This window comes from Sceloporus occidentalis, unplaced genomic scaffold (genome assembly GCF_023333645.1).
Source record: "Sceloporus occidentalis isolate IW3139 unplaced genomic scaffold, rSceOcc1.0.p SCAF_1, whole genome shotgun sequence".
NCBI lineage: Eukaryota > Metazoa > Chordata > Lepidosauria > Squamata > Phrynosomatidae > Sceloporus > Sceloporus occidentalis.
Window position 1 is genome coordinate 48,375,505 of NW_028316981.1, and position 20,124 is coordinate 48,395,628.

The 20,124-nt window shown below is 40.9% G+C and overlaps 1 protein-coding gene across 2 annotated transcripts in view; it reads right to left on the bottom strand.

The window, feature by feature from the left end:
* Positions 1 to 2,573: 2,573 nt before the first annotated feature.
* Positions 2,574 to 20,124, bottom strand: part of LOC149321366 (SLIT-ROBO Rho GTPase-activating protein 3) — a 264,346-nt gene continuing 246,795 nt past the window's right edge. For both annotated transcript variants that reach the window (XM_089520382.1, XM_089520374.1), the window contains exons 19-22: positions 18,636 to 18,816; positions 15,295 to 15,444; positions 14,740 to 15,067; positions 2,574 to 7,763 (exon numbers count right to left, since the gene is read on the bottom strand). In XM_089520382.1, coding sequence (XP_089376508.1) covers positions 7,347 to 7,763; positions 14,740 to 15,067; positions 15,295 to 15,444; positions 18,636 to 18,816 — 1,076 coding nt within the window. In that variant the 3' untranslated portion in view covers positions 2,574 to 7,346. The remainder of the gene's footprint in view (positions 7,764 to 14,739; positions 15,068 to 15,294; positions 15,445 to 18,635; positions 18,817 to 20,124) is intronic.

Consider the following 20,124-nt stretch of genomic DNA (forward strand, 5'->3'; position numbering starts at 1 on the left):
TATTGCATTCAGGGCATACCAGAAATGATGTTGCACCATTCTGATTGCTATTTTGATCAAAGTTGGCTGTTGGTTTTTAAAACCTTTTTGGAGTTGATGGTCGTAGCTCTGAAAGAGTGGAGGGTGTAACCCCTACATTTGCCACCCCCCCATCACCTAAAAATTGACTGGATTTTTTAAAAAATAAATCCCGTGAGATTTGAGATAACCCAGACTACAAAATAGGAGCCTCACATTCTCTACTCTGAACTGGAGGATACATTGTCATATAGTTTTGGACAAGTCCCAGAGCAAGTGCTTTGGGTTTCAGTGAATCTACATCCCGAAGAGAGCATATGACAGTAAACAGTACTAGGATCAGTCTCTGAATTCAGCAAGTCCTTATTCATTCCTTTTCCCCTTTCCTCCCTCCTGGAGAATCCCATGTGTTGCTTCCTTGCTGTAGTTTGCAGTTGCATGTGTCTCCCAGTAAGTTCCTGCCTTTTCTTTATGAGGCAGAATGATTTCCTGAAGCCCAGCTGAGAAATCAGTTCTTGTGTCAGGTGGCATTTTCAAAAACCTCCAGATCTGCAAGAGATCCTGTAAGAATGATTAAGCAAAAGAAGTTCATTGACTTTGGTTCTGAATGAAAATAGCTTTTGCTGGTGAGAAGGAAGCATACAGAAACTTCAAAGTAAAATGGTTCTGCAGAATATGCCCAAGTTACAAATATTGTGCAAAAGCAGGGGGGAGCAACTAGAGATGATGGGGCCACATTTAACCCCACACCCAGCCAGTGGGCCAAACAGGATACCCAATTTTACCATAAATGTTGTCATGTCATTTCCAGTTGCATTTTCAACTAATTTTGTGGGTCTTAGATTTTGGGGTATGTGGCAACTCTTGGGAGAGTGAGAGGGCAAGCAAGGCATCCTCTCTTTTTTTGGTAAAATTTGAACTTTGTGGAGGCTTTGGTACTTAAGTGGTATAAATTCAGTTCCCAAAGGGAGCATGTGGCACATGAACTGCACTTTTCCCATCCCTGTGCTCAAGCTCAAGTTAGGAATGGGAATTATGCAGCCCTCCAGAGGCTGGATGCTAAATCCAAGCACTGCCTACCCTTGGCTTTGCTGACTAGGGCTGATGAGAGCTGCAGTCCAACACTGGGTGGAGTGCTGGTTCTCAAATTTTGGTCCTTGCAATGATTTGGGTTTCAGCTCCTCCCTAGAACATCCAGCCAGCTTGGCCAGTGGTCAGGGATTCTGGGAGCTGAAGTCCAAAACACTTGGATGAATAAAGTTTGAGAATCATTTATCTGTAGGGCTTCACTGTACCCAAACAATCCATCAGAGGCTGTAACTCAGAAATAATTTGACAGCTCTTTAACTGCTTCTGTTGTGCCATGGCAGTTAAAGTGGTATGAACCTGGATTATTTTTTGCAGTGTGGATGCAGCCATAGTTGCTTGAACTGTGTCACTTCCCACTTGTGACCTGCAGTTTCATCTGCTTTCCAAATTGCATGTTTCAATTTTGGAGAGATCCAGTAGGTCCATCCTTGTCTCTACCAAGTCATCCTTACCCACCAGGAAGGAGACAGAAACAGGATTCTTGTTGCTGCTGTTATTATATTTGATAAAAGAATGGGAAGAAAGAGGAAAGATGGTTTAAATCCCAAAGTCTCTTTGTTTTTGAGCCCTTGAAAGGGAGGTTTGCAAAAATAGAAACCATGTAGAAACTGAGGTAAGGTGGGAAACATTTGGCCATCAATTATAGTTGTTTTTATTTTATTATTTACAAGAAACTATCAGTGTTGTCTGCTTTTCATGACTTTTGTTTGTGCATTGCCTCAGGATCCTGAAAGGCTTAGGGGTAATAAATAAATGCACTCCAGCAGTCCATCAATGTGACTACATACAGCTGACTCATGCTTTAGACATCAATGCTGTATTAGTGGTGTCAAATATACCAACAGAATGCCCAGAAATAGGTCTATTCTTTGAAAGATGCACAGTTTGTGTCAGCAGGCAAAGATTTCAAGCACATCTCCTGCCATTGCTCAAGTTGGCTGCCATTTTGCAAGGGGGATGTAATGTCCAACTATGGTTTTAGGCATGTATGAAATTATACCAAGACTCATCTGTCCAACAGCAAACAAAGCATGTAAAGGTTACCTTTTTAAGTGGAATGGTCACTTACCATGTTCGTTGAGGGATTCTTGGGAAGTATAGTCCCCAAAAGTATCATTTACAAGCTCTGATCTCAAGGAAGTGATTGAGATACTTTAGATCTCTTCTTAGCGATCATTGCAATCGCCACCATTGGTGGTAACAGTCATATCCTGTTTTATTCCCCCTTTCCCTCTGCAGTTATTTTATCCAGTTTTATCTTGGTTTTACTATATGCAATTGCAGATTATCTTGGGATCTTATTTTATTTTTTAAAAATTGTGTTGTATGATCTCCCCATCTTTATATTGTAAATTGATCCTAGTATATTTTATAAAGACAAAAGGGGGATAACTGTCTTGAGATGCTCCAGATATGGTCAGTGGTGAAATCATGACTAGAAGACTGTTCTGAGAAAAGGTAAACTGTTTATTCAACAGGATAAGTCCACACCCATCCACTGGTTTGATCTACATGGCATCATCAGCATACATAACATAGGATCCAATCAGACACTCTAACTGAATGGCATTTTATCATACGTTACAGAGACAATATCCATAAGAAGGACAACAATCATGATACAGGGCAGCCAACCAGCAGTTTTCTAAAGTTTTCAGGCGAGAACAAAAAAGCAGCCACTCAGAAGCAAACTGGGTTCAGAAGGCCTATTGCCATCCTGTGAAAACTGCAGCACTGCTAGGAATCATATAGTCCAGAAGTATTATTATTTTTCTTTTTTTAAAAAACAACAAACACTATTAGGTTTTGTTTAGTCAAAGAGAGAAAAAGTGCATGGTCCTTATACCATTAAAGGGTCTTAAACATTTACAGTTTGCTTATGATGGTTTCTGTACAGCAATAATATAAGGGTGGGTGCCATTGCTTTTAAGTCAGCACCGTTACACATGTTACTTAGTTGAACAAAAATAATACTTCCATCAAATTACACATCAGGGAAGAGACTACAACATCTACAGTCGGCCATCTCTGAGTGTTAGCTAAAGTAGCTTTGACTGAGCAAGAACATTCTGATTTTATGGCAAGGGTCAGAGGTCTATTCTATGAAATTTCCATTGCTTTGTACTGGGACAAAAAATCTCCTTTTCTCTTTTAGTGTACATCAGGGTTGGCAACTGTGAAAGGCAGGGGGCTACATGGAGGCTGGGAGAGTCACATTACCCCTCCCTCTGCATCCTCTAAGAGTTGGGGAGGCCTATTCTTAATTTACAGTATATACTTCCATTTTACTTTTTTTCTGGGGGGGAGGCCTATGATAGCCAAGAGATAGTACAACCTTCTACCCTATTTCTGAGAAGTGTGGAGGGCATTTTTTGTAAACAACCCCTTTTGGGAAGGGCTGGTAAAGCACACAAGACCTCAAGTCAGTTCTGGAAGGCACACTTCTCCCACCCCTTGTTGTTGTTCCGTGTCTTCAAGTAATTTCTAATTTGTGGCAATCCTAAGGGGTTTTCTCGACAAGATTTGTTCAGAGCAGGTTTCCCCTTGCCTTCCTCTAAGGTGAAGAGAATGTAACTTGCCCAAGTGGGATTCCTTGGCTGAACAGGGATTTGAACCCTGGTCTCCAGTGTCACAGTCTGATGCTCAAAGCACTATATCACATTAGCTCTCCTCCCCATTCCTACCATACACTAAATACTACAGTGCCATTAGGATTTGGTCTTCGTCTTCCTTCAGAGACCAGTGATGTTATTATTAGGTCCCCACTTTTTTTAAACATTTATTTTATTTGTTAACTATGTCAATTTTAAAACTTTTTTCAAGGCTATGCCTGGTATTTTCTTCAATCAATTTGAATGTTACGACTGTAACAATGCACTGTGGCATCACATTTGTGTTTAATATATATGCCTGGAATTGGTTTCAGATCATCTCAACACAAGCAGTCCCATTACTGATTTTCTGATTAGCATGAAAATGGACAAAACATTGGCACAGTGATTGACAGACCTAAGTTTCATCATCCCTCCCCAAAAATAAATGGATATGCATATCTGCCATCTTGCTTACATTTCATATTTTTATGCATTTATCCTTTGAAATCCTTGTCCTGGGCCAAGCTAGACACAGTTGTGTCCGAGAATAGGATAAATCTACCAAGCACTTCTCTTATGAGAAACACTTAGGAAATGGAACGTTTACAAATCAAAACAGCAAAGATTTGTCAGTAGTCTGTACCCCAAGTCTAGACAAGTGAAGCTGGTAGAAACCCACTGTGAATTTTGATGATTTACAGCATATGATGCAAGTATTTTGATTTAGTACTACAAAATAATTATAGAAGAAAATCTTCTACAATTTGTAGCAGTCACTGGCATTGTTCACAAGATTACTTTTTATTCCTTCAAATCTGAATACATTTCTTGCTCATAGGACAAAGGAGGAAAGAACTTTAAAGCAACACACCCATAGCAGAACATGAACTGTACAAGAGACATCTTGATATATGTCCTGCTCCAAAGCACATTTAATCCAAACATTTGTTCCGGTGCTCAAAAGGCACTTAAAGATATAGATATAGATATATATTTTAAAAAACAAACAAAAACCACAACCCAGTAACAACAAATGAAAAAATAGAAACAAAAATAATTTAATTTAAAAAAGGCATTGGAATTGTATAATATTTTTAAGGAAAAAAAGGAAATCTTCAAATGAAGCCATGGTTTTGCTTTCAAGTCATTTTCAAAAATATGTTTAGAACACACATGCGTGCACGCTCACACATACAAACCTTCAACGAAACCATTCTCCAAGAACTGAAAGTGGGGAAAACATTACTGGCAAGGAAGATAACAACAGTCTGCCAAATGTCTTTCTCTCCCAACCCTCCTCCATGCTTAAAACTATATTTCCTGGATCATTAGTACAACAAACTGAACATCTGTTGCAATAATGACCACTGGGTCTAAAGTTAGGAACAGCATGAGGAGGAGGGGGAAGGCAGTGGGAGGGGGACGAGTAAAGGAAAATTATTGATGAAGAAAACACCACTGTTAACTCATTGTAGGTACATGTAGACATGTAGGTAAACACCATTTCTCTTTGTAATATTATACTGAGGAACAATAATAGAATAACTACATACATTATTTATCCTTCACAATATACATGGGAAGGTTAGGATTGATTGGGGTTGGGGGAGGTTGTTTCCATTTTTATAGGTGTATTTCCACTATACTGGATGTACATATTAAGTGCAAAGTTTTGGTGTCACTGGGTCTCAACTAAAATTTCGTCTTTAGGGGGGAAAAAGAGTGTACATTTTAGCAGTTATTGTCCAGCATTTAAGCGGGAATGGCAATATATAAACAGGCTAGAACAGGCAAGGGGCAGTTAAGAGAAGAGAGTATGTGAAATGAAGCATGCTTGTAGATGTGATACAGAAAGGAGAACACTACTACAAATAATCACATGGGTTCTTTTCATGGTGAAAAATTGCCTCAAAAAGTAGGTATTTAGTGCAATTTATGCACACAGGTGGAGTTAGGGATGTATTTGTCAGACAAAGAAGGATTAACAATGATAAATTAGGAAACAGCTTGACAGCTTTTTTCCTGCTTTAATAAGACAGACTGTGGCCTATAGGTTAAGAGAAGAGAGAGTTGTATTCAAATATATCAAATAAATCATATGGTGCTGAAAGATGGCAGATGTCATTAAAACCAACTTTTCATGAGGAAAGGAAAAAAATGAACACCCTCAGCAAAATTATACCAAGAGATATCAAGAAAGAAAAAGAATTTAACCAAGTTCAAATGAGATTTCTCAAAAGGCAATTCGTTTAAAAACAAATGTGCAATGGTATTTTAAGTTTTTTAAAAAATGCTAGCCCAGTCAAAGGGCGGATGTTACAAACTTCTGTCCACAAATAGACAAAAAATGTTCTTTAAAAAATAGCAGCGAGAAGAGTCTTGAGTTCCGTGAGTAGAGAAAATGTTTAGGGATCATGCAAACCCCAGTTCTCTCCTTTCTTTCTTTCTTTCTTTCTTTCTTTATCTAGATTAAATTTTACAGAGAAAGAAATATAACTGTATTTTCATAAACCCAAAACTGCTGAATATTGGTTACATATATTGGTATAGAAAGTGCAAATTGTCACCCCATCAGATCAGTTATATGTCTGATGGTCAAATATGGCTCATGCTATTCATGCAAGAGGACAGAAGCTGAGTCAAGACATGTATGTACTGTGGAGTCACTGGAAAGGGAATGGCATTTTACTAAAAGCCTCCTTGCCTGTTTTAATCCAGATCTTCCCCTCCCCCCCAGGAATCTTTAGCAAAAAGAGAGGGCATGGGAATAAAATATTTCAAACACTATATAAGTTAGCCTATTTATTTATTATTATTGACCACAGGTTACTTCAGAGTCCTCTTCTGTTTTGAAAACAGTGGGAGGTAAGTTTCATTTGTACATACATAACACTGTGCTACAACATGAAGTACGTACAGAAAAGTCCTAGGTTTCCCCTTTGCACAAGGGGAAGGTGTACTACATTTCATTCTTTATGTCCACAAGTGGTGTACTCTTCCAACCAGGAAATGACCACAAGCTTCCATGTTTCAATGAGGCAGTCTTTGAGAGATGAGTTTGAAGATGAAGAACCATCCATCTGACAGGATAGACATGATCATTGAATGCACTTCAGTATCTGCAGTACAACTAACTGGTGCTCTCTTTTGTTTGCCACTCTAAAGCCAAGCCAAACTGGTGCGAAAATTCAGTTCAAGAATTGTCCAGTTGTCTATTGCTTTCTGCACAGTTGCTGTGTAATCCACTCACACGCACACACAAAAAACGCTCTCTAGAAGAAGTCTAGGGGTGAGTTTCTGAGGTAAATCTACTAAAATGTTACTGAGCTATGTACAGTTTTATATATATATATATATACTTCTACACAGACTTGAATGTTCCAGTGGTAATACATGAAATGACCATCTTATTTGGCTGTGCCAAATAATTCCAGCACTCTTGCAGAGAATGGGTGTAAATACCATGAAATACTTAAGCCACATCTACAGCTGCCTTGTTTCCACAAGAGTCATTTCCCCTGTCTTTTTCTTCAGTTAATGACACCTTTTGTACAATCATAGCTTCCAACTTAAAAAAAAAAATGAAAATTGGGATGCGGTACCCACTTTCTCAACAAAAACCTCCTTGTGATGGTAATGTAATAGCTACATAGTGCCAGATTTATCTGAGGAGCTGTTTGGGAAGATCTTCTCGGTGGGCGTCACTGCAGGACTACCCATTCCTGAGCTGCTACTGCTACTTGATCGATGCTGAACAACTGGGCGGATGGGTCTCATGGGTGGAGGCCTAAGCTGAGCTCCAGCAAGCCGGGCTGAGAGGGCTGGCTTAAAAGTGGTCATCATTTCAGTGGTTGAACTGCTGCTCCGCCTCATGGCCGCATCAGGATCTCGGATCATGATGGTATGAAGGGGACTGGCAGGTTCAGAGTTGACAGAACCTATCTGGGGGTTCTTCATTGGTTCAAGGGTGTCCAGGACAACATCTGGTGCTTGTTTCACAGTATTTTGCCTTTCAAGCTCACGCAGTTCATTCAGTGCTGTGCTCATTGTCTTTTCTATGTCCTGTAGACACAATGAAGAGACAAACAAAAACAAAAAAATGAATTATCATCCTTGCATCTGAAGAATTAGATCTGCTTGTATTGCATTTCTCAGTGATCAGTGAGTTTCTATGGCCAAGCAGGGATTTGAAACCTGATCTCCAGAATTGTATTCCAGTGTTCAGACTATTATATCACACTTGCCCTTTCTGTTTAACACTAATAAAGTAATTATAATAAATACATAAAATATTTATGTATAATTGATAACAATAATGATTGTTAATGCATTATTGTTGTTGTTAGCTGACAAACTATGAGTAGAATATATAATTAGAAACATACAAAAGTTCAACATCAAAACAGAATTAAATTACTAACAATATTAAAACAATTTAAAATATATAATAAAAACAAAGAACAGTTGAAATGGTACAATTTAAAACAATACAGTACATTCTTAAAAGTCCTTTCCTTAAAAACCTTCACTTCTAAAAGCCTGTTGGAATAAAACATCTTTGCCTGATGACCATTCCAGCCTTCCTGAGGAGGAAGTACTTGAGCCTCAGAGTATCCACCAAGAATGGTCAATCTTGTGTCCCCATCAACAGTACCTGTGAAGGCCCTCTTCTGAAAATGTCATGGGTCTGGGCTGGATTGTATGGGGAAATATAGTCTGTGCCCTGAGGGACTGCACAGACCAAGAGCATAGGAGGAAAAGAGAAGTCTCCTAGCATCAATTTCTTGGTTTGTCCTTCAAGGAAGGAACTGAGCCACTATAAAACAATGCTTCTAAATCCCATCTCTGCAAGGTGGCCCTGAAAGGTACTATGGTCGATGGTACTAAAACCTGCCAAGAGGTCTAGCAGGAACAACAAGGACTCATTTCTCTGCTGTAGTTCCCGGTGACCAAATTTATATCTGTCCAATAACCAGATCTGAAATCAAATTGAAATTGTTCTAAAGAATCCATTTCATCCAAGAACCTCTGAAACCTGGGAAGTCTCATATGCTACAATACTTTGCAGAAATGGAATACTGGGCATTGGTTCATAATTATCTATTATAGGCGGATGCAGGGAAAGAAGCCATACAAATTCCTGCATTAGACATGTTGGACCCCTGCCTTGTTATAACATCTGTAAAGCTTTACATGTGTAGGATGTTTTTTTAAAAAATTCTCCTAAACCTTTGGCATTGTTCAGTGGGCTGATAAATGGGTTAAAACCATTGCCCAATGGATTTAATGCAACTTTTCTCTCTCTCTCTCTCTCTCTCTGTGTGTGTGTGTGTGTGTGTGTGTGTGTGTGTGTGTGTGTATTTAAAATAATAATCATGAAGGTTATTTTCAGTGGAGGAAACAACTCCACAATTATTGATTTACTGTAGACATGAGCAGCTGGAATTTTTAATCAGCAGTTCTGTTAAGGTCATTCATATCACACTGTAAGCATCTCAGAAACTGGCTGCATAAAAATGTGGTGCAATTCCTTTGGTAATCACTTACTCATTTATTTATTTATTTATTTATTTCTTCTAGTAAAACACAGAAGCTTCAACAAGCTTTCAGTCTTAAGGATCAGAATATATATGAAAGGGGAGGAATGGATAACACTGTTTTATTTATTATCTAACTATCCAGCCATTTAAGAGATTTTTTTATATAATTTATAAAATAATCATACATTATAATGATAGATCACAACTTATTTAATTATAAACAAAATAATAATTTAAGGAAAGAGAGAGAGTGTGTGTGTGTATCTCTAATTTGCCTGTCAACTTACAGTGACTCAATGAATTTCATAGGGTTTTCTTAGGCAAGGAATACTCAGAGATGGTTTTGCTAGTTACTTGAAATACATCATACAGCATCTAGTCCTTCTTGGTGGGTCTCCCATCCAAGTACTAACCACAGCTGGCCCTGCTTAGCTTCTAAGAACTAATGGGATCTGGCGCTTTTAGGGTATTTAGACCAAGATTTATGTTACTTACAATAAATGTAATTTATTATTTTTAAATTATTTAAGAAAAATAAATAATTAATAAAATAATATTAACACTGAAACACAATACTATATTATACAATACTGTGACACTGCTATTTCACCAAACTGCTCCTCACTAAAGAAGGAAACAGTTTCTGACCCATCTAGCTGAAAGCAAGCCTGAAAGGTATATCTTGTCATGGCTGAGCTTTGACAGCTACATTTTCACAGTGATCTATGAATAATGCATTTGAGCAGATTCAGCAGATAAAAACTGACCTCTCCCAAAAGAAAAATCTTGATTTTTGGGTTGCAATATACAAAACAGTTGTAGGTGAACTCCCCCCCCCCCTACACACATCCCAGTGTATATGTTAATGACACTATCATTATGCAGAAACAAAAGCAACCAGAAACGGTCATATTTATTTATTTTAGATTGAAATCAGGCTCTGATTGTATAAAGACAGAACCTTATTTTGGAATCCCTGATTATAAAAAGATAAAAGTCTTCTTTTGGAATCTTTCTGTGAAATCCATATGAATTCTCCACTCCATTATTTTCCACTTAATTTTGGGAAACTCTTTTTTGACAGGAGGAAGGGCCGTCAGCCAAACCAATTCTAATCAGAACTAAATCCCATCGAGTTCAATGGAACTCAGATTCCAGAATGCATAGGACTGCAATCTCAGTACCAGGGCTTTTGAGAAAGAATTTTCATGCAGGGGGCTTTCCAAAAAACATAAAAACAAAAACACTTTAACATCATGAAAAGGGGGTATTTTCAATCTTCATTTTAAACATTTAAACTCACGCCTATTTAAATAAAGAGATACATGAATTTTGTTCCCAGTAAAACAGGTAAACCTTAATATAGTTGTGTCATCTGCTGAGCCCATTTGAGAATCCACAGAGTCTAGGCCCATGGTGGCAAACCTGTGGCACTTGTGCCCTCTCTGGCATGTGAAGCCATCTCTGAGGGCACGTGGTGGCCACAGCAAGTAGGGGCGGGGGCAAGGCGCACACACTTGGCCTGGTTCCTTGTTGCAGCTTGGTTTGCCTTGGGAGAACCAGGTCACAGCAAGGAGAGACAGTGTGAGGCCCTTCTGGGCCGAAGTCTCGCCCCTTCTGGCTGGAAGCCCCACTCCTTCTGGGTGGAAATTCTGCACCTTTCAGCTGGAAGGCCTACGTCTTCCGGCCAGAAGCCTTGCCCCTTCCAGTTGGAAAGCCTTCACTTTGCTATGCTATGGGATTCTGGGAACTGTAGTTTTGTGGGGAGTAATGAGGCCATCCATGGGCTTTTCTTGGCTAGATTTCTTCAGAGAAGGTTTGTCATTGCCTTCCTCTGAGGTTGAGAGAGTGTGACTTGCCCAAGGTGTCCCAGTGGATTTTATGGACGAGCTGGCATTCAAACCCTGGTCTTCAGAGTTGCATGCTCAAACCACTGGCTTTCTTTGTTCTTGTTTTTGTGCTGTGCCTTCTGTGCTTGTTGCTGTTGTTGTGTGCTTTCCAACTTATGGGCCCAGAGCACCTTCTACATCATTGCCTCCCCCTTTTGGGAAGGGGTCATCTTGCCTGATGAAGATATCTGAAGACCCCAAAAGTTTGCAGTTTTGTCTTGTCAGTTGCCCCAACAATAGAACCATAATATGGATTGTATATTTTAACAGTAAATGGTTGCACTAAAGAACATAATGTAAATCTGCAATTTGATTTCCTCAGATCTTCAAACATTAGACAAGACAAGAAGAACTAAAAGGGCACAAAGTATAGAGTTCAGTGGTGAGGAGGTAATGAGGGAGAATGGAGAATTTACACTTTACATGTTAAAAATGCCTTGGTCAATGCAGTAAATATTTCAGTGCCACAGTTGTAGTTTTAGGCATCCTGGAGTTCAGTGTACTGAGTCATACCTTGGCATCTGTTTCACAGAGGAGTCCATGTTTGATTTGTTAAAGAAACAACATCCTCCTTTGAGTATCATGGTTTATTTTTAAAAACCAAAGGTGAACTAAGCTACTCCAGCCTCCACATTCAATGCAAGATCCTTGGTCGTCTTCCCAGCGACAACTGTTTTACACCTGAATGATCCGCCAGCTGTTTTTCAGATGCCATTGCCAATGTGGAGTGTGCTTTGATACAATGTAGAGATGTTTTTCTTTCCAATGGTTGCTGCCTGTTCTCATTTTATCTTTTCACTCTCCTCTCAGCTGGTTAAAAATATGTTCTCAGGAAGAGCTGAGTAAAGAACTGGATGGCCTAGAGAGGCCTCACTACACTACTTTGTTTTTATGACAAGGATAATAGAGTACTCTCCCATTACTTTAGCCTCAGCTTGCTGGAGCAATTTTGAAAGTCTCAGTTTGTCCCTCCTTCTCCATTGGCTTCTCTGCCCACATTATAGGCATGGCCTACGCAAACTACTTTCCCTGCAGCAAGAATTTGTGGAGCGTCAGACAAAGAGCCCCCATTGGTATGCAAAGGAGTGAGCATGCTTTATTGGGCTTACTGCTGTGCAAATTAAGCACTAAACAAAATACAAAATGGGAAGCCCTTTGAATCCAAGCAAACCTCCCCATTTTCCCTTCAAGATGGGATAACGGCATTAAACCTAGGCACAGCAGAACAACTGGTGGCTTAAAAACCGGAACACCACCACCCATTTGTGTTGCTATCGGGAAATAGACTGCTACCATAACAAGCAAGCAACAGAATGACAACATAATCAATCCCTCAACAGCCCACACAGAAAAGGGCGTAAGGTGTCAAAAGCTAATAAGCGTTAGATGAAAAATAAACAGCTCCACCAACCTTTGAGCACCCATGCCTCAAAAAGTAAAAGAGTACTGGCCAAAGATTCAGAGAAATATATTCTTCCATTTAGTCCTTAAAGGCTACCTTACTTCATGTATTACATTTTGGTAAAAAATTCACACCTCATTTCTCAACAACCTGATGCTTCTTGCTATAATTTTTCCTAGTTCTTTTTGAATGCAAAATCACCAACTTCCTCAACTAGATAGATATCACCCCCACACACACCTTCCTGCCAGCAAGAACCTTCCCCCCCTTCATCCCCCCCCGCCCCACACCACCATCAAAGGCACATAGCTAGGCAAGAGAAATGATTTTCATTGGGACAACAACTGGGAGAGAGGTGTTTATCGCATAGGGCTTGTAGAACGGGACCGGAGCAGAATAAAAGGGGGCAGGAAGGGAATGGAAGGGGGAAAGAATATATATTACCACCAGAAGTCCCCATTCTGTTCCCCCTCCATCCCACAACAGCCGGTTTTCAAGAACAATTCTGAACAGTTCTTGAAAATCGGCTGCTGAGAGACGGATGGGGAACAGAATGGGGACTTCCAGCGGCATTGGCGGCATTCTCCCGTGTGGTAATATGTGTTCTTTCCCCATTCCGTTCCCTTCCTGCTCCCTTTCGTTCCACACCAGTCCCGTTCTACAAGCCCCATATGATAAACTCCAAAGTTTAAATTCCATATTGTGGAGTCCCAATAAAATTCTCCCTCACCTGTTATTAAATTCACTTTTTAATAAACAGATATTGCTTCTGCTAATGATATTTTTGACATCACATCTAATATTTCCCAATCAGGCCTGAAAAATTAATCTTCCCTGTATGAGTAGCTACTGAATTTTCATTTATTTACTGATACATAAATACATACATGCCCTCACTTTTCAGCTAAAACTGGCTCTCAAATCTGTTTAAAACTAGAACTCGGACAAGTGATTACATATATGCTTCTTGTTGTTGTTGTTGGCATCATCATCATCATCATCATCATCATCATCATCATGTGTCTTCAAGACAATTCCAATGTATGGTGGTGACTCATATTGTTTTCTTGGCAAGATTGGGTCAAGGTAGCTTTACCATTGCTTTCCTCTAAAGCTAAGAAAGTGTGACTTGGCCAGCTGAGCAGGCATTTGAACCATGGTCTCTCAGGATTCTAGTCCAACTCTCAAACCACAACACTACACTATGCTTCGTAGCTAACAAGTAGAATTCCATAGTATTCAGCCATGGTAGTGTCAGACTGCATTAATTCTGCAATGTAGATGCAGCCTGATTCTAAATTTCAAAGGCTGGTTTGAATTTGAAAGACCATATCACCAGATGGGGAAGTGCTAAAGCAAATTATTTGCATTTTTGAAATACTGAAAATACAATCCAACTCCCCAGCAGACCAGAGTGACTGAATAGGTGCCTTAAAGTGATTGACAAAGATACCCTCCCCAGTATACCATCTTTATTAAAGACTAAAACAACATACTGGCATCTGACTTAACATCTCCAATTGTTTTTCCCCCTCCTGTTTGGCTTGTACACCAACTGCCAACATAGCAGTTTGAAAGCATACAAATGCAAGTAGATAACAATGTACCACTCTGATGGGAAGGTAAACAGAGTTCTGTGCAACCATGCTGGCCACATGATCACAGAATAGTCTCTGACAACAGTAGCTGTTTGGCTTAGTAATGGAGATGAGTACCACTCCCTATGGTGGGACACGACTTGACAACTTTGTCAACAGGGAATACCTTTACCTTTACCTTTTTTGGTTTATAACATCTTGCCTGATGAAGAAGCTCATAGAGCTTCCAAAGCTTGCAACAAGTATACTGTGAATTTTGACTGGCCAATAAACTGTCACTGATGTATTTTTGTTTGACACAGAGTGAGTCACAATGAATGGTCAGAAAGCTTCAGTACACCCAGATCAACTGCGCATATATATACTGCTGGGCTTGGTTCTTTCCTCACATCCTTTTTAAGCCTCAAAGCTAAGACATTGTAGCAAGTGTATAACCCCCCCCCATAAACTTCTATTAGTAGCTTTAAAACAATGCTTTACCAACATACTGTGATTAACAGAATAACTTCGACAAGACAAGCTTGATGGCTGAATGAGACTTGAATAAAAACCCTGAATCCTGAAATGTTTGCCATATCTGACATTCACGTAACAGTCATAGGCCCCTACCTCAGCCAGTGCTTCAGCCTCTAGTGATTTCTGATCCCCGAGACTACTGTGCCGGGTTGAGCTACTGGTTGGCCTCATCGGATGCCCATCAGTTAATGTCTTCCTGTCTGGATAATTGATACTGCCAGCACTCCCAAAAGTTGCCATCCTGCGCTTCTCTGGGCTTTCAATCCTGCCCCTGTTCAGAGGTAATATGTGGGGGCTGCTGGGGCATGCTGCTGCCCGTGGAGGGGTATCTATCCCAGGGCCCATCCCTCTTGGAGGGCTGTGGGTATCTCCTCCATTTCGGCGACGAGGGATCGCAGCTCCATCAGATCTCAACCTCACCCTGTTGAGAGAAAAAAGCAACACACTTGTGAAATCACACCTTGAAGGAAGACTAGCAAGTGGATATTTCAAGCTTAGGCATAGCAACAAATAACACAATCTGGCAAATAACGTGACCTGGCATATCCTGCAACCCATGAAGTTAGGCCTCCTTGCCTGGCACAGAAAAAGGGAAGGAGGGAGGGAGGGGGGCTTTGGCATTGAAATGAGAACAAATCCATTTCCTACCGTCCCATCACTCCCCCAAATCCATAGTCTGGAATATGATCAGTTGGAGATTGGATGTCGTTCTTTGATGAGGCTTTATCATCCAGTAGGGGTCCGCTGCTCGCCTCGCTGTCTGCCTTCTGACTCAGGCTGTCAGAGAAGGCATCATCCCTATGAATAAGAAGAGCCTCTGTCAACTGGAGGAGATACCTGAAGACCTGTTGCTTGAGGGAGAAGCCCTGCCTGAGATTCCATATCTCTGCCTAAGTTCAGTGTTGATGGAGGGAGAAACAAGGTGATGTTTGAAGGGAAAGGGTTATCTGTGAAGGAGAACTGAAAGCATATTAGGTCCCATATTGGGAGAAAGTTGGGATATAAATCAAATAAATATAATAATAATAAAACACATAAAGCAGGCAGCCCTAAAATTTGAGTTTCCACCCTGCTGCCTATTTATTCCTCAACATTACATGGGCTCCTACACACAATGAATAGATCTGACAGACACACACAATATTGTTTCATTGTCCTACACTTTCCCTTCTCTACTTTATTTATTTATTTATTTTGGTGGGGAAGAAGCCATTTTGCTCCCAACCACATAATCAGTGGAGCAGATTGGGGAGCTCAATAATGTATGGTGGCCAAGGATTTATAGTTGGACATTTTTTTCATTTGCCATGGGAATGGCATTGAGTAGGCTTTGCTCATTTATAGACTAGAGCAGTCCTACTCAAAGTGGAGGTCACTGGACTGGTGCTGGTCCCTGAGCTATTGGCTGCCATTCCCAAGTGAGTTTCCAGGAAAGAGAAAAAAAATACAATTGTGGCCAATGTGCACATGTATGGTATTAGTTCTTGGTCTGTGGCCATACAATTCCCACTCCTTATCTAGAAGCAAATCTAAAAGTTTCAATGACCTAGTGGCTACCACCAATATGAACAGAAAGATACTTGAAGAATGGCACATTTGGAAGGAAATATCTTGGCTAACCTGGAATGACACAGACCCTCTGGGACGTTCTTTCTTAATTGGGAGGGAGGAAAGGTACTCTTCTGTAACCACAAATGACTTTCAAAGTTAAAAAGGGATCAAAGTGGTCTGTTCCAGAGAGCCTCAGTTGATGGCATGGCATAGTACTCTGGAAATGACACAGCCCTTGCTGTCATCAACTGAAAATGTCATCCATGGATACAATCTACACAGTGATTGGGAAGAGTCAGCAGAACTGTTTTAAGGCACAGAACTGTTTTAAGGCACATGATCCCAAGGCAAACCCTCACCTGACATTTTATGGGCCAAGACTTGTAGAACTTGTTTCTTCTGATTGCCAACCCCAAGGAATCCCTCCAGTTATAACTATGGAAACCAAAACCTCTGGAACAGGACTCAGCAACTGTGAGAAGCTAGGGGAGCATATCAGCCCTGTAGGAGACCATGGAGGGCTTCACTCTCAGTGCACTCTCTGGCCATTTGAGGCCCAGGAGATGCCTTTCTTCCCCATGCCCTCTAGAGGGCACTCTAGGGCAACAATTTGGGTTCCTGTGGGACCCAGGGGGATATAAAAATAGTCCTAGGGACCCCAGGTGAGCCATGGCCCACACTGTGTTCATCACGACTCTAGAAGAACAGCCTTTCAGCCCTAACTGGCATGAGTCACATTGCTGCCCCATACATGCTCTCCCCATACTTGATCTCTTGCTGCTGGCTATTTGGAAGGGGGAATCAAGTAAGTCTATAGTCTAACCTCTTCTTGGCATCAAGCAGACAAACCTTACCAGCCACACAGCTTCAAGACTGTTAGATTTTTATTGGTATCAGAAATACTACTTCAATTACTTGCCATTCTAAAGCTATAACATACCAGACAGGATGTGGTACCACAGAACTCCCTTGGAACAAGGAATAAAGCTTGTACAATGTGGCTTGCTTTTTCACTTCTAGGGCAGAGAAATCATCTGCTCTCTGTCAATGGATTCTCCTCCATGTTTTTATCATGTAACTCACAGGTCAGAAACTTCTCAGAGGAAACTAGACAAGCCCTGAACTCAAACAGGGAGAGAGCAGGAAGTATCCTTCAGCAGCAAGAAATTTTACCATCATCTGTAAGTGGGGGATGGTTAAATATGCACACAGAAAGCTGCTTGATATCAGGTTAAGATGATTTTAGTCTCTCATTCCCATTTCTGCCTACTCCAACACCAGCCGCCAGCTGCTATGTGATCTGCTTCGCTTGAAATGCCAGGACTTGAACTTTGCATACACTTCACGTTTGTCACCACTGACCTATGGCTCATCACCTAAATCAGGGGTGGCTCTTCAGGTGCTACTGGATTCCAACTCCCATCAGCTCCAGTAGGCATAGCCAATGGCCATGAATAATGCAATCCAACAACTTCTGAAGAATTGCAAGTTCCTGCATCACCACCCATTCTAAATTGACACTGAGTAGGAGAACAGCAAGAGCAGCAGATGAAATAACACAACAGGCAACTTGCTTTCTGGGTGAGATTGGGGGAGGAGGTGTTACATCAAAAGGTTGCTCAGTTCTTCACATTCTTTACTTTAATATCTAGAAGCAACCCCCCCACACACACACACACACACACTTCCCCACTAACCAGGGTAATGTGTAATAGATCTAGAAAACTATTGCTGCCCAGAAATGGTAAATCCTCTTTATTATTTTCAAAAATATAATTTTCAACATAATTCAACAGTAGAAATAGACAGAAAACAAATTTCTTTAAGATGATCCAATATGTGTGCTGCCATTAGAAGTGGATGGCATTGGACAATGGAACACTTTGAAAAGCACAGAAGAGTTCCAGATTTATTAGCAAAAATCTAGTACAGTATGTCCTCCAAATGTCCTCCAGGACTAAGTGACACACAAAACACCATTCACAGATAAAGTGCTATTTTGTTTTGTTTTCAAGCCACTTTCCATAGCAGACTGCTACACTCTGATGCTTTTGGATGTGTTGCGCTAGGGCTACAATCTCCATCACCCACAGTGCCAAGCTGTTGTTGGGGAAATCTGCTGCATACATTTTACAGCAACTCACATTTATACTAGGAACAGACTCATTTGTAAAATGGGTCCTTTAAAACCCACTGAAACAGATTTTGCCATGTGTTCACTTATGCTGCATAGGCCAAATAATCTCACAATTGTTATTAGCCTACCCTCCCCCCCCAGCGATTGTGTATTCTTACACAAGAATATGAATCAACCCTTCATCCAACCCCTAAGAGAAGCATAAGACAATACACCAACTTCCACACACCCCAGGAGTTCATTTCATGCACTTCTTGTACCGGTAAAAATATAAGATGCAACCAAAGTTCTTGCTACTTACATGTCCTGTACAACTATGTACTGATGGGGTATGAGCCCATCCACACCATTATGTCTGCCTTCCCACCAGTCTTCAGATGCCCGATGGTACAAGAGGAGAGAGGCTCCTTTCTTGAAAGACAACTCACGTGGGGACCGCCCAATGTAGTCAAACTTGGCAATTGCTTCAATCTGCTCCACCTCTTTACAGCCAGGAAGAAGGTAGGGGGAGAAAAGAAACAGGAAAGCTGCAATCAGAAAAATCGACAGAACATCTTCTCTGCCACAAGCACTTTCCTGAAATGGTATTACAGATTTTATTCTTTTATCCCAAGGATTCTCCTTCCCATGAAGCATAGAACTTTGAATAAAAATTTTTAAAAACCTGATCAACATGATAGCAAATTTACACAAGAGAAAGGAGCAGAAATTTTACAAGATATTATTTAACTTCACTTTCCACCCTAATTTTTGGTGAAGATTCCTGTTCTTTTCTATGCTGAGCTAAAGGAGATAATTCTCATTATTGCTATGACAAATCCCAAAGGATGACTACTGTATTAACTTGGAGACTTTAAGACCCGAACAGATAGGCCAAAATAAAGTTGTCTCAGCCCACTTTGGAGGTATGCTGTTTAAATGACACACACATACAGTGCGTTATACGTGGGTGCACTATACACGGCTCTGAGCATATGCTCAAAGCTGCGCGGGAGCACGTGGGGCAGTGCATCCCATTTGGATTACTGGGGCACCCGCCGCACCGCCACATGCACGAGCCCCATTCACTTGAATAGGGCTTGAGCATGCACGGTATTTGGCTTATGCGGGGGGAGGGGGTCCGGAACAGATCCCCCGCATAAGCCAAGGGTGCACTGTATTAACAGGCCAGAAGCTGCACCAAAGCTACGCTCCAGTCCTAAGGACTGGAACGTGGCTTTGGCATGGCTCAGGGATGTAGCCAAGGGGGGGGGGGGTTCTTGGGGTCCGGACCCCCCCCCCTCCATTAGAAAAATGAATAGTGCGTGCTGCTGAGCCACTGCGCTCATGCCCCATTATAATGCTGGCACTTAGTCTGGAACCCCCCTTCCTAAAATCCTGGCTACGTGCCTGCATGGCTTCCAGCCTTTTTGGACTCGTGCATCATTTAAACAGCATACCTCCAAAGTGACCCAAAGCAGTTTTATTTTGGCCTGTCTGTTTGGGCCCTTTAGTCATATTTCTGGCTCAGTGTGGACCTACTCTTAATCTAAATAGGGTAGCACAAATCCTATTTGTGCGTGATACTAAACTAGGAACAAGTAACTCCAAGTAAACCTACAGATGTTGTTGGACTGCAAACTTCCATCATCCCTCATCTCTAGCTATGCTAGCTAGGGCTCATTGGAGTTTCTGCCAACATCAATGAAGGTCATAAAAGGTTACACTTGAGTGTAGTGGTTTAGATGTCTACCAGTTGTGAAGACTGCTAGAAGCAGCACAATGCATTTGGCAAACAGGGCAAGCACTAA